This window comes from Trichoderma citrinoviride, assembly GCF_003025115.1.
Source record: "Trichoderma citrinoviride strain TUCIM 6016 unplaced genomic scaffold BBK36scaffold_6, whole genome shotgun sequence".
Lineage (NCBI taxonomy): Eukaryota > Fungi > Ascomycota > Sordariomycetes > Hypocreales > Hypocreaceae > Trichoderma > Trichoderma citrinoviride.
In genome coordinates this window covers 244,789-265,246 of record NW_020194714.1, presented here as the reverse complement: position 1 = coordinate 265,246, position 20,458 = coordinate 244,789, and the positions used below count along the sequence as shown (strand labels likewise).

General features: G+C 52.8%; 8 protein-coding genes across 8 annotated transcripts; 4 read left to right on the top strand and 4 right to left on the bottom strand.

The window, feature by feature from the left end:
- Positions 1-290: 290 nt before the first annotated feature.
- On the top strand, positions 291-1,593 carry BBK36DRAFT_1158679 (3-hydroxyisobutyrate dehydrogenase; the record flags this gene model as incomplete). Its single annotated transcript, XM_024894130.1, has 3 exons — positions 291-395; positions 482-652; positions 871-1,593. 3 exons carry the CDS (start codon positions 291-293, stop codon positions 1,591-1,593), a joined length of 999 nt encoding a protein of 332 aa, XP_024750039.1.
- Positions 1,594-3,298: 1,705 nt separating this feature from the next.
- On the top strand, positions 3,299-4,447 carry BBK36DRAFT_1140497 (RTA1-domain-containing protein; the record flags this gene model as incomplete). The annotated part of the gene is made up of 3 exons (XM_024893380.1): positions 3,299-3,500; positions 3,606-4,107; positions 4,186-4,447. 3 exons carry the CDS (start codon positions 3,299-3,301, stop codon positions 4,445-4,447), a joined length of 966 nt encoding a protein of 321 aa, XP_024750038.1.
- Positions 4,448-4,866: 419 nt separating this feature from the next.
- BBK36DRAFT_1168246 (AP-3 adaptor protein complex beta-adaptin subunit) lies at positions 4,867-7,369 on the bottom strand (the record flags this gene model as incomplete). Its single annotated transcript, XM_024895155.1, has 3 exons — positions 4,867-7,014; positions 7,101-7,243; positions 7,330-7,369. 3 exons carry the CDS (start codon positions 7,367-7,369, stop codon positions 4,867-4,869), a joined length of 2,331 nt encoding a protein of 776 aa, XP_024750037.1.
- A 502-nt stretch (positions 7,370-7,871) lies between these two features.
- On the top strand, positions 7,872-8,609 carry BBK36DRAFT_1198185 (hypothetical protein; the record flags this gene model as incomplete). Its single annotated transcript, XM_024897025.1, has 1 exon — positions 7,872-8,609. One exon carries the CDS (start codon positions 7,872-7,874, stop codon positions 8,607-8,609), a length of 738 nt encoding a protein of 245 aa, XP_024750036.1.
- A 216-nt stretch (positions 8,610-8,825) lies between these two features.
- BBK36DRAFT_1117996 (hypothetical protein) lies at positions 8,826-10,276 on the bottom strand (the record flags this gene model as incomplete). The annotated part of the gene is made up of 2 exons (XM_024890422.1): positions 8,826-8,942; positions 9,005-10,276. The coding sequence occupies 2 exons, from the start codon at positions 10,274-10,276 to the stop codon at positions 8,826-8,828; spliced, it is 1,389 nt and encodes a 462-aa protein (XP_024750035.1).
- A 1,003-nt stretch (positions 10,277-11,279) lies between these two features.
- Positions 11,280-11,812, bottom strand: BBK36DRAFT_1168243 (thioredoxin-domain-containing protein; the record flags this gene model as incomplete). Its single annotated transcript, XM_024895154.1, has 3 exons — positions 11,280-11,478; positions 11,533-11,637; positions 11,700-11,812. The coding sequence occupies 3 exons, from the start codon at positions 11,810-11,812 to the stop codon at positions 11,280-11,282; spliced, it is 417 nt and encodes a 138-aa protein (XP_024750034.1).
- A 2,016-nt stretch (positions 11,813-13,828) lies between these two features.
- Positions 13,829-17,817, top strand: BBK36DRAFT_1117386 (NACHT-domain-containing protein; the record flags this gene model as incomplete). Its single annotated transcript, XM_024890344.1, has 4 exons — positions 13,829-15,580; positions 15,640-16,166; positions 16,575-16,707; positions 17,449-17,817. The coding sequence occupies 4 exons, from the start codon at positions 13,829-13,831 to the stop codon at positions 17,815-17,817; spliced, it is 2,781 nt and encodes a 926-aa protein (XP_024750033.1).
- Positions 17,818-18,041: 224 nt separating this feature from the next.
- BBK36DRAFT_1117886 (LIP-domain-containing protein) lies at positions 18,042-19,394 on the bottom strand (the record flags this gene model as incomplete). The annotated part of the gene is made up of 1 exon (XM_024890407.1): positions 18,042-19,394. The coding sequence occupies one exon, from the start codon at positions 19,392-19,394 to the stop codon at positions 18,042-18,044; it is 1,353 nt and encodes a 450-aa protein (XP_024750032.1).
- Between the last annotated feature and the right edge of the window lie 1,064 nt (positions 19,395-20,458).

Here is a 20,458-nt window from a genome sequence, read left to right as displayed (position 1 = left end):
ATGACAACTTTCGATTTTCCTCACTTTTTCTCCTCCTCCCCCGGAAATGGCTGGCACCGGCAATGTGCGGCTTTCGCGGGGAAGGGGGAATCCACCCCCACACTGCACGTCCAACCAACCGTTCTTCGGGTCGGATGGCCTCGGCCATTTTGTGTATGTGCCTTGTCTCACGGGTAAACAGCTTCCTTGTCTCTCCCTTATCTTCTGGTAGTCTTCTCCCTTTTATAATTCGGGCATTTCAACTCTTATTGATTTGCGGATTTCGGGGGGAATTGCTTCAATTGATCGAGATGAGAGTCGCAGTCACACGGTTAGGAAGCTTGGTGCAGAGGAGGGGCTTCGCCAGCACGCAGAGGCGGCTCGACAACTATGCCTTCATCGGCCTCGGCCAGATGGTAAGCATCTCATCTCATCAGCTCACAATCGCCCATAATGAAAATCCTAGGACTATTCGTATCTGATAACTAAACTGGCTCTTTAGGGCTATCAAATGGCAAAGAACCTGCAGTCCAAGCTCAAGCCGTCGGACAAGGTCGCCATCTTTGACGTCAACCCGACGGCCATGGAGGGCCTTTCGGCCGAGATGAAGGCTGCGTCTGAGGGTGCTGCGGTGGAGCTTGCGGCGAGTGCGCATGATGCTTCCAAGGACGCTGTAAGTCGTGATTGGATGAGCTCTGAGTGTCATTGCCGAGTGTTTCTTGTCCCTGATGCCGGAATGTCGTCTTGATTGCTTCTTCATATCGCGATCTCAGCTAGGACGGCGGCTTGGCTATATGATACAGAAACCAATTGACGGGACGACATCACTTACACACTGACCACTTATATTCACATGCTTCAACTGAGACGCATGCTGACACACGCTCACAGGACACCGTCGTCACCTGCTTGCCGGAGCCACACCACGTCCGAGGCGTCTACGAGTCCATCCTGACGGACTCCCTCCCCAAAAAGGACCGCATCTTCATTGACTGCTCAACAATCGACCCGACGACGTCCCGCCAGGTAGCCCAGTCCGTATCCGACGCCGGCCAGGGCACCTTTGTCGACGCGCCCATGTCCGGCGGCGTCGTCGGCGCCACCGCCGGCACGCTGACCTTTATGCTCGGCGCCGCCGCGAGCGTCCTGCCACGCGTCGAGCCGGCGCTGCTCCTCATGGGCCGCAAGGTGCTGCACTGCGGCGCCCAGGGCGCGGGCCTGTCGGCCAAGCTGGCCAACAACTACCTCCTCGCGCTCAACAACATCGCCACGGCCGAGGCCATGAACCTGGGCATCCGGTGCGGCCTGGACCCCAAGACGCTGGCCAGCGTGCTCAACGTGAGCACCGGCCGCTGCTGGCCCAGCGAGGTCAACAACCCCGTCAAGGGCGTCGTCGAGAACGCGCCGGCGAGCCGCGACTACCGCGGCGGGTTCGGCATCGGGCTCATGAGGAAGGACTTGAGGCTGGCGCTGGTGGCGGCCGAGGCGGCGCAGGCGAGGACGGAGCTGGGGAAGCTGGCGTTTGACATGTACGACAAGGCGGCGCAGAGGGAGGACTGCAAGAATCGGGACTTTTCGGTTGTGTATAGATATCTTGGGGGAAAGGAGGAGTAGATGAAATCACGATAGACTAGTATTAATGAACGAACCCTGATTGCTTGTGATGGGAGTTGTGACGGTTAGAGGCTTGATAGCGGCTCCCTTGATATTCGGCCCACAGCGGCCGGTTTCAGTCACTGTCTCGGCCGGATGGATGGCCCGGTCGGAGGCGACAGTTATGGGGCTGCACGAGGGGCAGTTGCCGGCTTTGTCTGATGGACAGTTTGCTGCATCATGGCATGGAGGGGATGGTAACGTGGATGGTTGCAATTGTTGTTACTAGGTCGTCTCACGAAACAAACGCATAAGCGACTGCTAATCTTTAATTCACTATTGCAAGTCCCATCATTGTCGTGCCTTATCTCGGGAACGAAAAGAGCCACAGCAAAGACATGGAGTTACGCGTACTCGCCCACATTCCTCCCAAAGTCCGTCTTGATAACCGCCTGCTTAGTCACCCCTCGCGCACTGTCATAGGTGGACTGTAGAATTACGCCGAACCCGAACTCCTGCGGATTCCACCAAGCCGCCTCGCCCAAGCAATCAATTCATGCGGCGTTGAGCTTGTTACGAAACGCAGGGCGGCTCGTTTACGAAACACGCGTATTTCCTTTGCCTTCTTGCGCCCGCCCTGTGGATTCACTGATGCGGGCGGAAAGTGGCGTTTTGATTTCTGCGTGCTTGGAGGCCGGCACGGCAGCGGCTTGGGTTGGCTGTTGATTCCAGTTGGATGGGATGGGATGGGATGGGATTAGGCATCACCCGACAAGATGCTGACAGGGACGGACGAGTCCTGTGTCACTGGTGGACGATGCTGGGCGTCATTCTGCTAAGAGACGGCGATCGTGTGCTTCGTTTCGTCACGATAGTACTATCAGAGACAAGGTCGGAATTGGGAGGCAATCTGATAATCGGGGCATAATCTCGGTGTGACTCCAGATACGGACATCCTCGAACCGAGCCGCTGGCGATGTCTTTCTCGCCCAGCAACCTACACAAATAAGGTTATGCGACTGCTTCACACCCCCAGTCGCGAGATGAGGCAACGCTGCCATGTGGATGGACGGCCTGGAAGCACAACGAAGACGATACGAACAAACGAGCTGGGCTGTGCAAGGGGGGGAAGGGAGCGGCAGCAGCAAATGGGCGAATTGCACGTCGATTTTAGCGTCGGGGCCCAGATGGCTGACGATTATCGAGCCGAAGGAATTGCCAAGGATTCATTCGCCCTTTTGTGTTTGTGTGGTTCTAGCTGATGGAGTCGTTGTCGTAGTAGCTGGGCTGGGAGTTCGGGATTTTCCTGAACTCCATGTTTCGATGCGACTTGCTGCAGCTCCGTAAATATTCGCTGGAGCCCCGTCCCTCCCTCCCAGCCGCTTGCATCTTTCTTTTTTACTCTTCTTTTTGATTCTTCAGCCTTGTTACTTGAGGATCTGTTTCGTTGTTTGTCAGCCTGCTCAATCTCTTGACAGCATCGTTGATTCCTTCAGGCTCACAACAGTTTTTCTGCCGTCAGGACCGAAGCTTCCGGACTCCGAAACCCGACGACAAAGATCCATCCAGGGGCGAAAGGAATCCAAGGCACCACTGTGTGTGAAGCAGGACAGGCGAAAGCCATCGGTGTTACTAATCCATACGCCAACCATCTGTAAGAGAGGCATCCGGCTTGGGAGAAACAAGAAAAGAGAGAAGAGGAGGCAGTCTGTCGAAATCCCACGCAATGGCGCGAGACTGCTTGGAGGTGTCGCCCCTTTGCCCGGTCCAGGCCACGGTGCTGGGCTACTATCCGAATCTCGGGTCCGGCATCTTCTTCGCCATCGTCTTTGGCATCTTGACCGTGGCGTCGCTGGTGCTGGGAATATGGAAGAAGACGTATACGTACGCCATTGGTCTTTCCATCGGCCTGCTGCTGGAAATGCTTGGTATGTTCTGTTCTCATGACATCTCACCTCCATACTACTATCATATTCCACTTGTATACTTCATAAGCTCGTCATGCATACCTACTTACTTACACACCCTCACAGGCTACATCGGCCGCATCCAGCTCAACTCCAACCCCTGGAACGAGGGCGCCTTTGAGCTCCAGATCTGCGCCATCATCCTCGCGCCCACCTTCATCTGCGTCTCCATCTACCTCACCCTCAAGCACATCGCCATCAACCTCAACCCCTCCGTCTCGCGCATCCCGCCCCGCTGGTACCCCATCATCTTCCTGCCCGCCGACCTCAGCTGCCTCATCGTCCAGGCCATCGGCGGCGGCATCGCGGCCGCGGGCGGCAAGACGAACCGCAAGCTGCAGGAGAGCGGCAACCGCGCCATCATTGCCGGTGTCGCGCTGCAGGTCGTCGTGCTCATCGCCTTTGGCGTGCTCAGCGTGGACTACTATGTCCGCGTGAGGAAGTACATGGCTCGTCCCGAGGCCCAGGGCACGCAGGGCTGGCAGCTCTGGCACGATGCCAAGTTTAAGAAGTTTCGCTACGCTATCTCCGGTGCCTTTATCGTCATTTTGATCCGATGCATCTACCGGTATGTGTTTTTTCCTCTGCCATAAAAGAATGCCATCATTGGAAAGTAATACATAGCTAACAAATCTTTCGCAAAAAGTATCGCCGAAATGGCCGGCGGCTGGGGCAACAGAATCATGCAGGACCAGGCCAGCTTCCTCGTCCTCGACAGCACCCTCATCTTCATCGCCAGCTTCCTGCTCACCTTCTTCCATCCGGGCATCTACTTCCCCGCCATGCGCCGGGACCGCATAAAGGCCCGGCTTGCGGCCGAGGCTGCTTCTGGTGCTGAGGGGCCTGCGGAGGAGATCAAGATGCAGGCGGCTGGGTCGTCTAGCGAGGGTATCAAGACGCATGCTTGATGACTTTTTGTCGATGAATAGGGAAGAAATAAGTTGTGTTATGTGTGAATGGTGGATGTGACGACGGCGATGTATGACGATTTCTGAGAGGAACAGGAACAGGAAGAAAAGAAAGGAAGAACGGATTTATACAAGTCGTCCATGTTGCATCTTGGTTATTAGATGGCGTTGCATTTTTTATTACCATTCTATTCCCCCCCTTTCAGCCCGAAACAACAGGAGACGAGAAAAGGGTTCAAACACGGATTATCAAGTCTTGCGTGGCAAGCAAATATAGATTCCCCTTTCTGATAGAATCATTCATTCCGTTTTCTTCACTCTCTACAATCCATGAAATGCCCTGGAGATTGAAAGAGATACATGCTTCGCTGTAACAGTATATATCCTTCTATGTGCCATGTTCTATTCCCTCATCAACATCATGACTTGACCAATCGATCCGTCTCTCCATCGTCGTCACTATCTTCCTCTTCCTCTTCGTCCTCCTCATCCTCAGACTCTTCCTCCCCACTCTCTTCCTCCTCAGACTCCTCTTCTTCTTCCTCTTCAGATTCTTCCTCCTCTTCCTCCTCAGCAAGCCAATCGTCCAACGTCTTCGTCCTCAAACCCTCCCCAAGCCCATTCGACTTCCCAACTGGCGCCGACCGCACCACCTCGTCAAGCTTATCAGCCGCCGCCACCGTAGGCCTGTCGTTATTATACCGCGCCGTCGCAGCATCCCTTTCCGGCTCGCGTAACCGCGGATCAGGCTCCTTGCCGGGCTCGACCCAGTCGGGCAGCGTCTCGTATCCCCTAAGGCCGTGCAGACCGCCACCTCCAGCCAGGACGAGCGTCGAAGAGCCCAAGAGGAACCCCCTTCTCGATTCGGAGGGACTTGGCGCTTGAGGCGCCGGCTTCGGTGCAAGGAGCATCAGTGTGGCGAGCTGCGGCACAGAGAGCACGGCTCGATACATGCGGGCTCGGTCTCGCAGGTCGAAAGACACGTCGTATCGCACCAGAAGCAGCACGTAGTCCCACAGCCTTTCGATGGGGTGCTTCTCTACTTCCACGGGAGGGTCTTCCTCTCCTTGTCTATTTTTCTCGGCTTCACTCTGGCGGTTGAGGTGGTGTAGATAGACTTTTGCGCCGAGAAGTAATATCTGGCGCTTCGCTGCCTCGGACTCGCTCGCAAAGTCTTTGAGAAGGATTCGGAAAACGTCGGGAGCAATGTTGTCCTCGCCGTTGAGACCGGAAAACTCGCCCACCAGCCAGATGATTGTTGCTCTGGCCTGGGGGTCGGTCGCTGAGTCAAGATTCTTGGCCAGGCGCACAACTGTCCCTGCGTGAGCTTCTGCATCTTGCTGGATGAGGTGCCGAATAACTGTCAGCGACTCTGCAGCCAGCGTTCCGTCCAAGCTTGTGATCTGGCTCAGGAGCAGCTTCAAACACCTGGGAGCCGTGGCTGCATCCGCTTGCGCGCAACGTCCAATGGCACGGACTGCTTCGCGCACAAGAGCCTTGTTGGAGCCCTGAGAAAAGTGTTCCAGCTCTTTAAGAATGAGGCTTTTGACGTGAACTGGACTGTGGGGGAAGATGAGCGCCAGCACTTCGAGCTTCAGCTCCCAGATCGGTGCGGTATCCGTTGCCCTGACCAGGAAGTGGCTCGCATACTTGACAAAGTCAAGCGGACGCACAAGACACACAGACACAATGTTGTACAATGCAATCTGCTGAATGTCCTGAGCCCCTCTCAACAGCGCGATCAATGGCCCTATGGCGTGCTTCACGTATTCCGGTGTACCGACGTCCATATAACACCTTGTGACAGCCACGACAACGCCCGAGTTTCGACTCTGCAGCAGAGGCTTGATTCCATTCAACAACAGAGTGAGGTCGGGGTCCAGCGAGGTCGACTGCGCGGCGGGCTTGGAGGATGAGCCTGACTCCCCATAAAAGTCATCCATGGTGGTCTGTGTCTGCGTCTGGGGGGCATCAGCTTCCGCGGCTGGCTGAGTCCGTCGGGGAAAGCATCTCCGTGCATAGTATGTCATCAGCTTCAGCGTCGCAAGCTGACTCCATTCGTCCATGTCCACGACCTTCTTGATCAGACCACGGTAATGTTTGTGTATCATATCAATCTTATCGGGGCAAACCTCCACAAATGCCGACACAGCCGCGCCAGCAACATAATACTGCTTATCACCCAGCAGCGTAGCCAAATATTCCAACAGCTGGGGCGATTGACTCGGGTCCAAACGATAGCACTTCGGGATCGCAAGAGCAGCGGCTTTGCGCACCAGAGGGCTCATGTCCGCGACGCCCTTCTTGATGGCAAGCGACACGATCTGGCTGATGACGGGCACGCGGATGCCCGACATGGTCTTTAGCGCGAGGGCTCGGACTTGGGGGTTCGTATCGGAGAGCGACTTTTGGATGGTGTTGATGGAGAGCAGGGCGAGGTCGGGCTCCTGCTCGGCATGGTGGATGAGGTAGATGTAGACGAGCTTCTTGATCTCGAAGTTGGGCGAGGCGACGTTCTTGACCACAGACGAGAAGAAGGGCAGCGTCTTGTGGTTTCGGTACATCATCTGCAGCACCGGGCGCATGTTAGAGTCGGTCTGATCTGTATAAGGCCACGACAAGGCGGATGGAGCGAGGGAAGAGGGAAACGCACAGCTATGACACGCCGCAGACCCTCCAGCACCTCGCGGTCGTTGCGGCTGTCGAGCAGCTTGCGCATCTGGTTGCGGTCCAGCATCTTGGAGGTCGTGCGCACGCCGCGCGTCGCCTGGGCGGCATCGAGGGTGAGTTCTCTGGCTGACATTGGGCGCAAAAGCAGGTCAGCTTCACCAGATCAAGGCATGTCAAGTTGGGATAAACGCGGGGCTTTTGCGGTTGCTCACCAGCCTCCAGGAGGCCAGAGATTCTCGATATTGACTCCATTGTCTCTGGCCGGGCCTGGCGAGAGGAAACGGCCCTTTGTCGGGGGAGCCTGTTGGTGAGGCTGTGAGGAGGGAGCTGGTGGTTTGGGAGAGGAGGGTTCGTGTATGGATTCAGTGCTGTTTGGCGTGCAGAAGAGATGACGTGCGAAGTTGGTGGTGCAGCAGCTTCCTGGCCAGTTGCGGTTTAGTGCATCAACTCACTACTACAGCGCATTTTGCTTGTATCCATTCAACCATTCTCAACGATTGCATTGTCTATGAAATTGAGCAGCCCTTACGACCATAATCTGAATTGGAAACAAGAATTAGACTTATACAATCCCATAATCGTTCTTGTCATTGCTCATTCGGACCAAACTGCCAGGCGTTATCTCGGGAGGGGTCATGCCTTATGCCAAACGCCACACAAACAGCAGAGCCAAGCATGTCACCACATAAGAACACTTACATGACAACAACATCTTGACATCTTTCACCTCTTAAACAACCGAACCTCAATTAAAATGACATCTCCCAATCCCATTGTCCTCTCACCATCAACCCCCTCCGAGCTCCTCCAGTACATCCTCTCCCACCACAGATACCCAACCACAATCCTCATCGGATGGCCCAAAGAGACATTCATCCAAGGCCTCGTCGAAGACATCACAATCCAGCATCTCTCCGCGCACAGCGAAGCAGCCGCGCAAAACCAACAAGACGAAGAAACAGAGGCAACCAACAAACCACCCGCTCTTCACCCCCTCGAGCGTAAAACCCTCCTTCAAACCGCCGTCTCGCGCCACATTCGTCTGTTATTCGTCCCCAGCACGACGCACCTCCGTGCCTACCTCGGCACATTCTCCGCCTCAGACTCCCAGATCCCGCCTCCTCCATCTTCAGATCTGGACGATTCCGATCCAAGACGCCCTACAGGCACACCGTTGTTGCTCGCATATGGCTTTCTCGAGCTTCACCGCGACGGAACCGAGTGGTCTGCCCAGGGCATCGGCACTTCGGCTGCGTACTTTATAGAGGCAGCAGCCAGGAATTCCTTCAGGGCCGCCATTGTTGAGCCTAGGGGAACAAAAGGGCTTGCGACTTTGAATGAATTTTTGGACGAAAAGGTGCCCATCCTAAGTGGCACAGGCGTCAATATTGACGGCAAATGGAGTGGACGGACGGTTCCCATTAGAGCGGTGCTGAGTCGCTGGTTCGAATTTGAACGACAAGCTGAGAACCAAAAGGCAAGAATATCTTGATAAATAAAACGTAAAAAGAGTTCCCAAGGTCCGTAGTCATGCTCGGCCATTATCCATCCCACATTGAAACACACATTCATGTCAAGCCTCCCAACCCAACGCCGATCCGTGGTATCTCCATAATATGCGCCTGGCATCCTTTTCCCTTGTCATTGCCACATTCCAGATAAGTACAACCCACGACTTCTTGTAAACAAAGTATGGACAGTTCTCCGCTTAGCCGATTGTCTGTTCCATCTCGGTAATGTACAACTTGATGTGAGCCTCCATTTTAAGGTACTCGTCGTACGCCGCGTGGACTTCGTTCTCAATGTTCTCTTTGAGATCGAGCATCTGCTGGCCGTTAGTAACCCTTCATAGACCGACACGAAAATGGGGGATGGACTTGGGCATACCTTCTTCTCCGTCTGCTCGATCCTCACTCGTCGAATCTCCATCTCCTTGCCCTTGTCCGTGAGCTCCTCCGTCAGCCTCTTGTGCGTTGCCCGCAGCTCGTGCATCTTCTCTTTGGCATCTTGCGCCTTCTGGTTGCTCTGCTCGCGGAGCTTCTCTGTTCGCTCCATCCATTTGGCAAGCTGTCGCTTGAGCATTTGTTCTGCTCTCTCCACCTCGCGAGCATTGTTTCCTCTCTCCGATAGTGCCTCGCGCTGCTTTGTGTTCTTGGCCATTTCTTCCTCCTCTTTCGCCATCTCCATCGCAACTTCTTCCAGGACCTTGATGCAGGATGCGACATCGGTTGTTACAACGGCGAATGAATCTGCCGATGTCTGAAGCGCTCGTGCCCGTCGGTCCAGTGAATCGATGCGCGCCTTGTCATTGTTGAGAATGTCTCGTAGCTCTGTCAGATTCTGCTGCAGAGCCGATGGGCTCTGGAGCACATACGGCCGCAGCTTGGCGCTCTCCTGCTTGAGTGTGATCTTCTCTTGGGTCTTTTGCTCCAGCACGGTTGTCAACTCGCCCTTCTTCTGCTTCGCCTCCTCCAGTCGCGCGGCAACTTTTTCTTGGTTTCGCCTGAGCTCGAGCAGTCGTCGCTTCAACTCTTCGTTCCGCATCGTCTTCTCCCGCACCTGCGCCTCCATCGCCTGCCGGTTGTTCTTCATGTCCTCCAGCCGAGTCTCGTTCTCCTGATTCTCCGCGTAGAGCGTCTGTATCCGCGTCTTTGTCGACTCAGCTTTGTTATAGTGTTCGTCAATGACGCTCGTCTGGGACTCTCGGAACCGCACAAAGTTGATCAGATAGCTGAAGATCTTAACCAGGCGTTCGTATGTCGGCTTGTACAGGTCGTTGAAGCTAAAGTCCTGGATGCCGCACTCCACCAGCAACCGCCTCAGCGACACGAAGAAGCCCATCAGATTGCGCGTATCGGGTGAAATGACGTCGGCAAACTCGCCGCAAACGTCCTCTGCGGCGGCGCGCATCGCCGGCTCGACCGTCTCGCGCGTCGCATTGAGAAGCAGCTCGGCGAACCACTCGAAGATTTGCTGGACGTGTGCGGGATTGGGCTTCTGCAGGTCGGCGATGGTGAAGTTGATGCCAATGTCGGTGATGCAGCCAACGATTTCGCGGTCCGGCAGCCGCATAAACGCGTCGGCCTCTTCCTCCTTTTTCCTCGACCGTGACTGTTGCTGCGAGGCTGGGATGATGCTGACTCGAGGGTTGTACGCCATTCTGGGTGATGCAGCGCGCACTTTGCGCGGCCGACGTGCTGATTGCAGAAGTCTATGGCGATATGAAAATGGTTCGTCTGCCGTGGGGTTTCGCCAGAGCGGCATGTAAATACGGACAAGGTTGCCGCAGAAACTCTACGATCACGTGACCCACCCTACAGGTAAGCCTCTGGTTGAGCGCGTCCATTATCGTAGAGTATGATGAGAGAAATAAACTCTGTTCTTTATCAATCAGTTTTTTGGGGAATATGCAAACATTGTGTATAACCTTCAAAGCCTCATGTTTTGGAGGGTAGATGTCCAGTTGTTGATATTCAGGTGTAAACAAACTCTGAGGCCTACATGATAGCGTCACATGCAACTCCCTACTGGAGGTTATGGAATGCCGGAAAGAAAGGAAGGTTGTCATTCAAGAAAAAAAAGGAGGGCTATCGACTTCAACTGATGACCCAACCAGCAATCAACTCGCCCATTTGCGGGTGTGTGAATTTCTACGGCCCCGGGGCATGTACGCTGCCGTTGGCAGTTAACGGATTTTACACAACGACAATCGGGAAATTCCGTCCAGCATATGTCTACCACTGGTGGATTACCAGTTGATCAAAGTGGATGAAGGCCGTGGCCGCACATTGAGCTGTGGCCGTCATTGTATTTTTTTATAGAGTGCGAACACAGCAACCGCCACGCATCAAGGGCCGAACTGCAGAGGATTCCGAGACGGTTTACACAATCGCCCTACTCTAGAAAGCAACAAGTTCTCCTTTGCAGGACGGGAGGGTGCTGCATAAGTACTGTTTCAAAAAGACGATGGGGATCAGGGACAGACATAACAGCGCAACATAATAAAGATGTATCCATATACTTCGAAGCCCAGATTCTCTACTCATGGGTGCCAATTGGAGCCTTGACTAGTATCTATTATCTACAACGTCTAACATGACACACGCCGTACCTATCTTACACTCCTTGTCCACAATCTCATCATTTCATCAACGTGCTACTCCTAAGCATTGTGCTTCCTCAGCGTCTGCAGCAAAGCAGGCGGGTTCGCACCAATCATCTCGTCGACCTTGTTGCCGTTCTTGTAGAAGAGAAAGGTGGGCATGGCGCGGATGCCCAGCTCCTGGCTCAGCTCGGGCAGCTCGTCCACGTCAAACTTGACAAAGTGGACCTTGTCCTTGAACTCTGCTTCCTCAGAGGCCCTTTACTTGACAGTTAATACTGATTCATCGTTTTGTTCTGTTGAGCGGACAAACTTTTCCAGGATGGGAGCGATGGCTTTGCACGGCCCGCACCATGTTGCGAAACAGTCGACAATGACCGTCTTTTGGTCCTTGACGACCTTTTTGAACTCTTCGGCACTTTGTTCATCTTCTCTCTCAGCATATGAAAAACATCATTCTGGCAAGGTGACGCAGCTCACGTCTTCACATGGTGGACCGCAAAGGCAGGGCGGCTGGCGTGGAAGAGCCGCTGCGATGCGACGCCTTGCCGGGCGATGGACGAAGCCGGACGGAACATGCGTGTAGAAAGCATCTTAAGTAACGAGAATATGTCGACAGAATAGAAAATGGCGATTGAGCGAGTGCGGGCAAGATGTGGTTCATAAAACGAAGTCGTGAAGCAAGTGGCGATCTGGATGAGTAAATATCGGGGACAGATCTGTATGAGGTAAGCCAACTCTTACCTGAATTGGATGATCGATACTTTGTACACGGGCCAAGACCAGCGGCGGCTTGAAGTCGTGACTAACAAAGGCGCTAGACAACTGAAAGCAATCGTTCCTGGCATCAATCTCAGCAACTCCATGTCTCTACTCTGGCAGTAGTACTATAAGGTAAGGTTTTCAGTGGTAGAGAGACATGTTACGATTACTATACCTACCTACCTATGCTGTTATCCCTAGCATTAGCATATATCGCATAATATCGAGACCGTCAAGTAAATCCTGGTATCTCCCGTATCAAGAAGTAGCAGTCGGCAGTTCGTGTCTCACTTATTTTGTCCACCGCCTGCCAATTCAATGCTCCCTTTGAACTCAACGCACTCAACACTCAACAGTAATGAACTCTCAGCTTCGCAATACTCACAATCATAATATGTATATCTACCTACGTCGTCTCCGATCCAGTCATGGTCGTCTGCTTCATTGGCCGTTGGCACCCTGAGGCTCGCTCCGGAATTTCGCCATCCGAAGCCTGCAGCCAACATGGCGGTTGACGTTGAGCGTCAACTCGCCTGCAGAAATCCTCCCCTGCCCTCCTCTTCTCGAATTTGCATTTTTGTAAGGCCTATATCGCCGCTCAATCTTATCGTATGAGTGATCCCTTTCACATGGTCCGGCGATCTACCCGAAACTCGAACGGACACGCGTTGACAATTTGGACGGCGGCCATGTCGAATCCTGGCCCAGCCTGCAGCGTTACGCCACCCAGCCTTGCATGAAGCTGGCGTTTGGGTGCATGTATATGTTCATTCAATCGCTGATTTGGAGTACATGGTCCCTACCATTATAGATTCCCTCAAAGACATTGGTTGAAGCCCAATACTACTCCGCATTGCGCCCAACTGTCTGTTGGGCTTCTCGACCTTGGCTTTACCTTGACGGATCTTGACCTCAACACCAGCTGAATACCATCTCAAGCAACACTTTTTTGTCATATACCTTGTATCACACAATGTCTTTTTTGTGTAAGCCATTTGCAAAATTGCGAGGAAAGCGCAAATCCTCGAAGGCGAGGCCGATGGCAAGTGGCTCCAGTCAAGAGGTCAACGCCACTGTCTCTCAACCACCGACTGGAGAATCTGTGCAACAAGATATCGCCTCGGACTTGGAGCTTGAGCACGAGCAGAATGCTGCCGCTAGTTCGATCAGCCAGGAAGAGAGCACTCCGCAGCACACCTCTGATACAACCCCTGCTGCAGTGCTTCAGCCTGAGATAGCCAAAGCTCCCGTCACCCCGCCTGAGAGCATCTGGAACAACGCTTACGACAAACTGGCGGCTAAAGAGCCCACGTTGGTTCAAACCTACGAGAAGATCTTGTCCCTCAAGCTCAGTCGCGAGACTGCTGATTCTTTGGATCTCATAACCAAGGAAAATACCGTTGAGAGGGACAATGTGCTGGTGAGAAGGGCGCAGTTGCACCAGTTAATTCAAGATGGTCTGGAGAAAACCGCGCGAGAAGCGAAGGCGAAGGAAAATATGGGCACAGCCATGCAAGTAGTCAACGCGACAAAAAAACTGGTGGCCGACGCAATCAGAGATATACCTCAAGCGGCTCTTCCCTGGGCTATGGTCTCTGTCTCACTCGAGGTCAGTATAAGTATCCACAGAGGCAAGTAACACAAAAGAGTTAACTTTCATATAGATGTTGATGAACCCTATATCTGAAGCAAAATCCAACCAAGAGGGCGTTGAATATATCGGGACCACGATTCAATGGTACTGGGAGCAAGCGGCACGTCTTTTCGACAGCGAAGAGGGTGATGGTGTCGACAAGACCTTATACTCGGCATTCGTCGACCTGTATGAAAGTCTTTTGAGGTTCCAGATGAGTAGCATTTGCAACTACTACAGGAACCGGGGCTTCGTTCTTCTACGGGACATTGTAAAGCTTGATGACTGGGAAGGGAAATTCAAGTCCATTCAAAAAGCCGACGATGTTCTCAGAAAAAAGATCAATACCTTTCTGGGTCTTGAAGCAAAATCTCATCTCAAAGACTTGGTTGATCATACCAAGGCACACGAAAGATATCATCGGACGAAAGAAGATCAGCAATGCCTCAGAGACCTGCGAATCACAGATCCTCGCGCTGATAGGAACCGCATCGAAGACACTAAAGGAGGACTGCTACAAGAGTCATACCAATGGATTCTCGAGAACCCGCAGTTCAAGACTTGGCGCGTCAGTCGCGACAGTCATGAGAATCGTTTGCTTTGGCTTAGGGGCGATCCCGGAAAAGGGAAAACAATGCTTCTCTGCGGTCTTGTGAAAGAGCTGAGGGAACAGTCCGCTTCGTGTCTGGTCACCTTCTTTTTCTGCCAGGCCACAGACCCAACCATCAACAACCACATAGCAGTTCTGCGTGGTCTCATGTGGCTACTGGCAGATCAGCGGCCTTCTCTTATATCCCACATCAGAAAAGTATACGACACTGCTGGAAAGAGCGCCTTCGATGAGGGAAATGCCTGGTACACCTTGTCAGAAATCTTCGGGAATATGCTGGGTGATGAGGGCCTGCCACTCGTTCACATCGTTATCGATGCCCTCGATGAATGCACTAAAGGCATGACAGAACTTTTGGGCTTCATTCAGAAGACATCACGTTTGCACAATGTCAAATGGGTCGTGTCCAGTCGCAACTGGACCGAGATCGAAGAAAAGTTGAATCAAGAGATGAGTCTCAGCCTTGAAGTAAACGCAACACTTGTTGAGACCGCTGTTGATGCATACATCTCTTTGAAAGCATCGCAGATAGCCATTCTCAGGCAAGATGATGATCTCAAAGAGAAGGTTTGTAGCCAAATTCGAAAGAAGGCGAACGGCACGTTCCTCTGGGCTGCAATTGTCATTCAACGGCTTAACATCAAAGCTTATTACGACAATGAATCTGAGATACTGGGCCTATTAGACGAGATGCCTCAAGATTTATCCAAACTTTACGCCCTCATGTTGGAGCGTACTTCCCAGTTGGAAGGCAAGGGCCCCGAGCTATGTCGAGCTATTCTGGCCATTGCGACATTGGCGCATCGGCCCTTGCATCTCGATGAACTTTCATGTCTGGTGGGATTCAAGGGCAATTTGAGAAACTTGCCTCGGATGAAAGAGCTCGTCAATGATTGCGGTTCGTTTCTGACTGTCCGAGAAGATATCGTCTACTTTATACACCAATCTGCAAAGGATTATCTGGCTGATGATCTTTCATCACGACCCGTAATCTTCCCGTCCGGAGAGGAGAGAGTCCATTATGATATGGTTTCGAACTCGTTGGACGCCATGAAGCTTATCTTGCGTGAGAATATTTACGGACTCGACCATCTTGGTATTCTCATCGATGATATTAGCCCACCGGATCCTAATCCTCTACGTCGAATACTCTACTCCTGCACCAACTGGGTAGCCCATCTCTGCGCGGTGGCTTCTAGTCAAGATCATTTCCGTCCCCAGAGCGAAGTCGTCGACAACGGAGAGGTCTTGAGCTTCTTGGAGACGCATTTTCTCCACTGGCTTGAGGCGCTGAGCCTCACACGCAACCTGCCAAGCAACACCAGGGACATCAAAAGACTCAGTGGATTGCTCAAGGTGGGCCAAGAATGTTCTGTATCCTCAGGGGTTTCATCTTCGACTGACAGTGACAGCAGACTGCAGAAAAAGATAAGCTTCAAGCGTTCGTTTACGATGCAAGTCGGTTTATGCAATATCACGCGCACATTATGGAGAGTGTCCCAATGCAGATATATGTGTCTGCACTCCTATTCAGCCCTACTGAAAGCCTCGTGCGTACGCGCTTCGGTGGCAAGCTATCATCTTGGATACTCTTGAATCCTATCACGGAAAGGATATGGAGTCCATGTCTTCAAGTAATTCAGACCGAATATGACGTAACAGCGGACTCTAGCGGTACGGATCTCTTGATATTGAACGACGACTCCCGGGATGTCGAGGTTTGGGATGTCACTTCAGGGAAGCGGTCGCAGATACTCAGCCATGCAGAGATCGTCAAGTACGCGATGTTCTTAAGCGACTCGGGGCGCATCCTTACCTTCTCAAATCGCCTGGCTTGTTCCTGGGATGCAAACTCGGGGACCAAGCTCAGCGAGAGCAGTATATATGACCTAAACATTGGCTGGCAAGTTGCCTCGGTCTCAAGCGATGGGAGGCTTGTCGCGTCATATACTGGAGATGGGCTTCAGAGATTCGACCTTGTTGAGAGAACGAAGCAGCAAATACTACCCCCTACCCCCCCCTGGAAAAGAGGTTTACGGTGCAGGTGGTCCAAAAATTCCGAGTTCTTGGCTTGCGATGGGCTAGTTATACACAATCCGGGTGCGACAGGAGGCACAAGAAAGCTGGACTTTAATGACCCTGACCTATCGGGACCAGAGATGGCCGCCTTTTCACCCGACGCCAAGCTCATTGCTATACCCTATAACGAAGCAGTTGTCATCTGGGACTTGGAGAGTAAAAAAAAGTTGTTTACACTCAGTGCACCGAATGCAACGGAGCAGGAACAAACATTCATATGCGCCGAGTTTTCAACGGACAGCAGGCTGATTGCTGCGCAGCGCACTTCCAGAGATCCACCCCTATCTGCAAATGGCGTCATTGTCTGGGATACAGCCCAGGGCCAAGTGCAACACGAGCTGCGCTGGAATTCATCAATGCCGGCCCGAAAACTGCTCTGGCTCGACGACATGAGGGCTTTGGCTGTGGTACGTCGGGGGGCGATTGAAATCTATGATTTATCTGAACGTACATTTTGGAGCTCCGGGTCTGGTGGTGGACACAGTTTTTCCGCAAAAGAGCTCATCTGCTCCGCCGACTTCACATGCGTGGCATATGTGACGTATAACAGGGAAATACATGTATGGGACACGACAACTGAAACTAAGATCCAGACTCTTACGAATCTCCCTCGTCATTGCGTGTATGCATTCTCGCCAGATTCCAAGTCCTTTCATGCATACAATCGTGATGATGGCATTTTTACGTGGGACATAGCCTCGGGCAATGAGATCATGAGAGGTTGCCAGGGAATTCACTCTGGACGGCCCGGTAAAGGTGCGTTTTCTCTTGATGGGAGGTTTCTAGCCGAAGCACCATGGGCAGAAGAAACAATTTATGTCTGCCATACGTCTTCCCACGAAATATCTAGGAGGTTACAGACTCGTCGAAGGGGATCGTCAGTTTCCTTTCTGGGCCTGTCCAACAATGCCGAGTATCTTGCCATACTGTTCATGGGAACCGAGCTTGAGGTATGGAATGTGGTGACTGAGGAGAAACTATGGGCAGCAGGTGATGATGGCTCCTGGGTAGAAGGGGAGGAAGAGGCACTTTGCCACACATGCGTCTCCTTCATTCGCGCAAAGCCATCCATTGCAGTGTCCGACGATGGTGAGCGTGTGCTCTTTACGAAGCCTCGCCATCAAAGAATGTTGATTCGGGCAAAGGGCAAGGAAAGAATCAGCTTACCAATATGCTGTGCATACTTCCGGCCATGCTTTGACGTCGAGTCGCCGTATATTCTCACGCAATTCGGCCGTATCCACTGGAATAAGCTCCTCGCTCAAGCCGACACTCTTCAATCGGCACACGACTACAGTCGCATGACTGAGGGATATGGGCTGAACAGTGATGGATCGTGGGTAACATGGAATGGTCGAAACATTCTATGGCTGCCACCGGGCTATCGACGAAGAGGGAGGCGAGTGATCTCCCATGACTGCCTTATCATGGACACATATAATCCAGAGAGCCCATGCATTATTCGCTTCTTTGGTCCTCCTCCTTTCCAGTCTCTCCTCAATTCGCGGCATTGACCCGTCGACGTGGGGATATCACACTCTACCGCCCTGAGGACAAGGTAGGAGACGCTGTTCACTGTCCTCGCTGATATCTTCACTATTATGCGGACTTGGATGTTCCCTGGTATGTTCCATACCCGCGCCTTACAATATAGTGTTTTTGGTAATATATCTGGACCTTTTCCTTGCCAGTGATCAAACTTGCAGCAACAAATCGTACAAGTAACGCTTAATCTACACTACCTACTGTCATTAACCATCGCAAGTAAAGCATCCGAGATATTCTTCGGAAATAGAGCTGCAAGATTCGGGTCAAGCGTCGACGTGGTATCCGTATGAGTTACACACCCACGAGCCGCCTCTTTCCCATCGAGCCGATCCTGCATCCAGGAAATCGCCTTGTACACGCCCACGATTCCGTACTTGACGTGGTCCAGATTCGGCGAGTTGGCTCTCTCGTAGTGGACGCTGACGCCCTGATGGCAGTAGTCGCGCACCTCGGCATCGATCCTGTTGATGTCCGAGAGGTGGTCGACGACGCTCTGATACATGTATAAAGGCGCTTTGATCTTTGACAGCGGAAAGTCGTTTTCTTCCTTCCACGCTCTGACGAGCTCTGCTTTTAATCCCGGTATCGAGCCATTGCGAAACATGCCCAGAACATCCTGGTTCGCGAGCAGGAGATTGCTTGCTTGCAGACACTGATGCAAAGGGCTGTAAAACAAGTCGCGAAACTCCGGCTTCAGCGCCTGGTCAATAGCCCTCTGAAGTCCCGGATGCTGGCTCGCCAGGCCGAGCATCGCAGACGGTATCAGAGTCGCACTCTCTCCCTTGTTGAGGTCAAAGATGTCGCTCGCCTCCGCCAGACTTGAAAGTCCCCCCATGGCAACGCCCGCAATCTTCAGCTCAGGGGCATAAGCATCTTGCATGGTGATTGCAATCTGCGTGGCAGCGGCGCCCCCCGAATAGCCCCAAAGGCCCATCCTGGCATTCGACTCGATTCCCGTGATGTGGCTGGACTGCTTTGCCGCTCGAAGGCCGTCGAGGACGGTGTGGCCGGTGATTTTGCTGGCTGCATAGGATCCCTTCGGGCCTTCGTGGTCCGGTACGACGACGATCCATTTCTGGGCGAGGGCTGCCTCGGCGAAGAGCAGCTGGAGACCGGTGAGGAAGGAGGCGAAAAGGGGGTTGCTCTGCGATGAGAGCTGCATCGTGTACGATGGGCCGCAGTCAATCGTCGCTGCATCCTCGGCCATCTGCAAGGACAAGACCTTGTCGTAGTCGGCATCGGGAGGGATGAAGGCTGTCAAGATGCCTGCGGTGGCATTCTGCTGGCTGTCCGTCGTGCGGTAGAGAATCTGGTAGGCTTTGTGGATGTGAGTGGGTGTCCATCCGTAAGCGGAGATTTGCGATGGTGGTTCTCTGTGCTTGATGATTTCGCCGGGCGAGAAGGTTGAGATGTTTTCTGGTATGGCGTAGAAGGGATCTTGGCTTGGGGGCAGGCTGGCATCCAGAGGATGTCGGCGGTTGAGACCTGGAAGCTCCCTGGCCGAGACAAGGCATGCCGCCAGCAGGTAGTAGATAGACATCATGATCGGTGATGAAGTATAACACGACGGCTTCTATGATTGCTACATGTGGAAGAAGAGAACGAGGGGGAAAGGTTACAAGAGCACTCCAGCAATACTGTCAAGTCTGAGATGAACCATTGTCTATATCGAAACATTGTGGTAAAAGAGTTGGCACTGAATTCCTCTTATATCAGCTACTACTACTATCGAAAGGATAGGGGTATGATGTAAGACAGAGTGAGACATTGACATACTACGTACTATTGACAGTCACGGTGATAGCCAGTGAGGGTATGTGACATCGTCATAAACTGCACTTCCAGATCAAGTAGAAGGAAGGATGGTTGCACAGCTCATCAGAAAATACGTGAGTGGGCGCTTGTGCTGCCAAGCCCATAAGGTATGCTCAACTCTATATATACATAGCTGACCAAATGTTACGGCCGCGCTTGAAAGCCACCAGCCAGTATGCAATATAGACATCAGCATACCAGCATCCACCTTCGCTCAGTGTCTCACACCTGAGCGTCCCAAGCAGGCGGTGCAACTCCTCTGATACTACTCCGCACGATGCGATGGAGAGGAATTTGGTACAATGCTTCGGTGTCTTGGCCTCTCGGGCCCGTCATTCCAAAGACCGGGATCGAGTGGTCCATGGCAGCGGCTGGATGACGATTATTTTGCCTAGGGATAACTTCACAGTGGCTGTACCAATCGAGGAGTATACACATAAGCTGCCACTGGGTAGCCCCTGAAAAATTGAGGCTCCTGGACCGCCAAACCTATGGAAAGAAAAATCGTCACACGCCTCCAACTCTCTTCACAGCATTTTTAACCTCGCCCGGGACCAGAATTGAGTGGAGCCGAGATGGGTTAGTACCAGCTAGGCAACCGGGGTGCATGTACATATGTACATATACCTCTAATGGCGCTGTGTGAAGGCTCCGATAAGCACTGATAAGAGCTTGTCGCCGTGAAATTTCTCCCATTCCACCCCACCAAGTCCATCGCCCGTCATCATCATCACAACTTGGACCTCCAGCACTCTCTCGCTCTACAACGTCTCTCGCCCTCCAATTACTCGA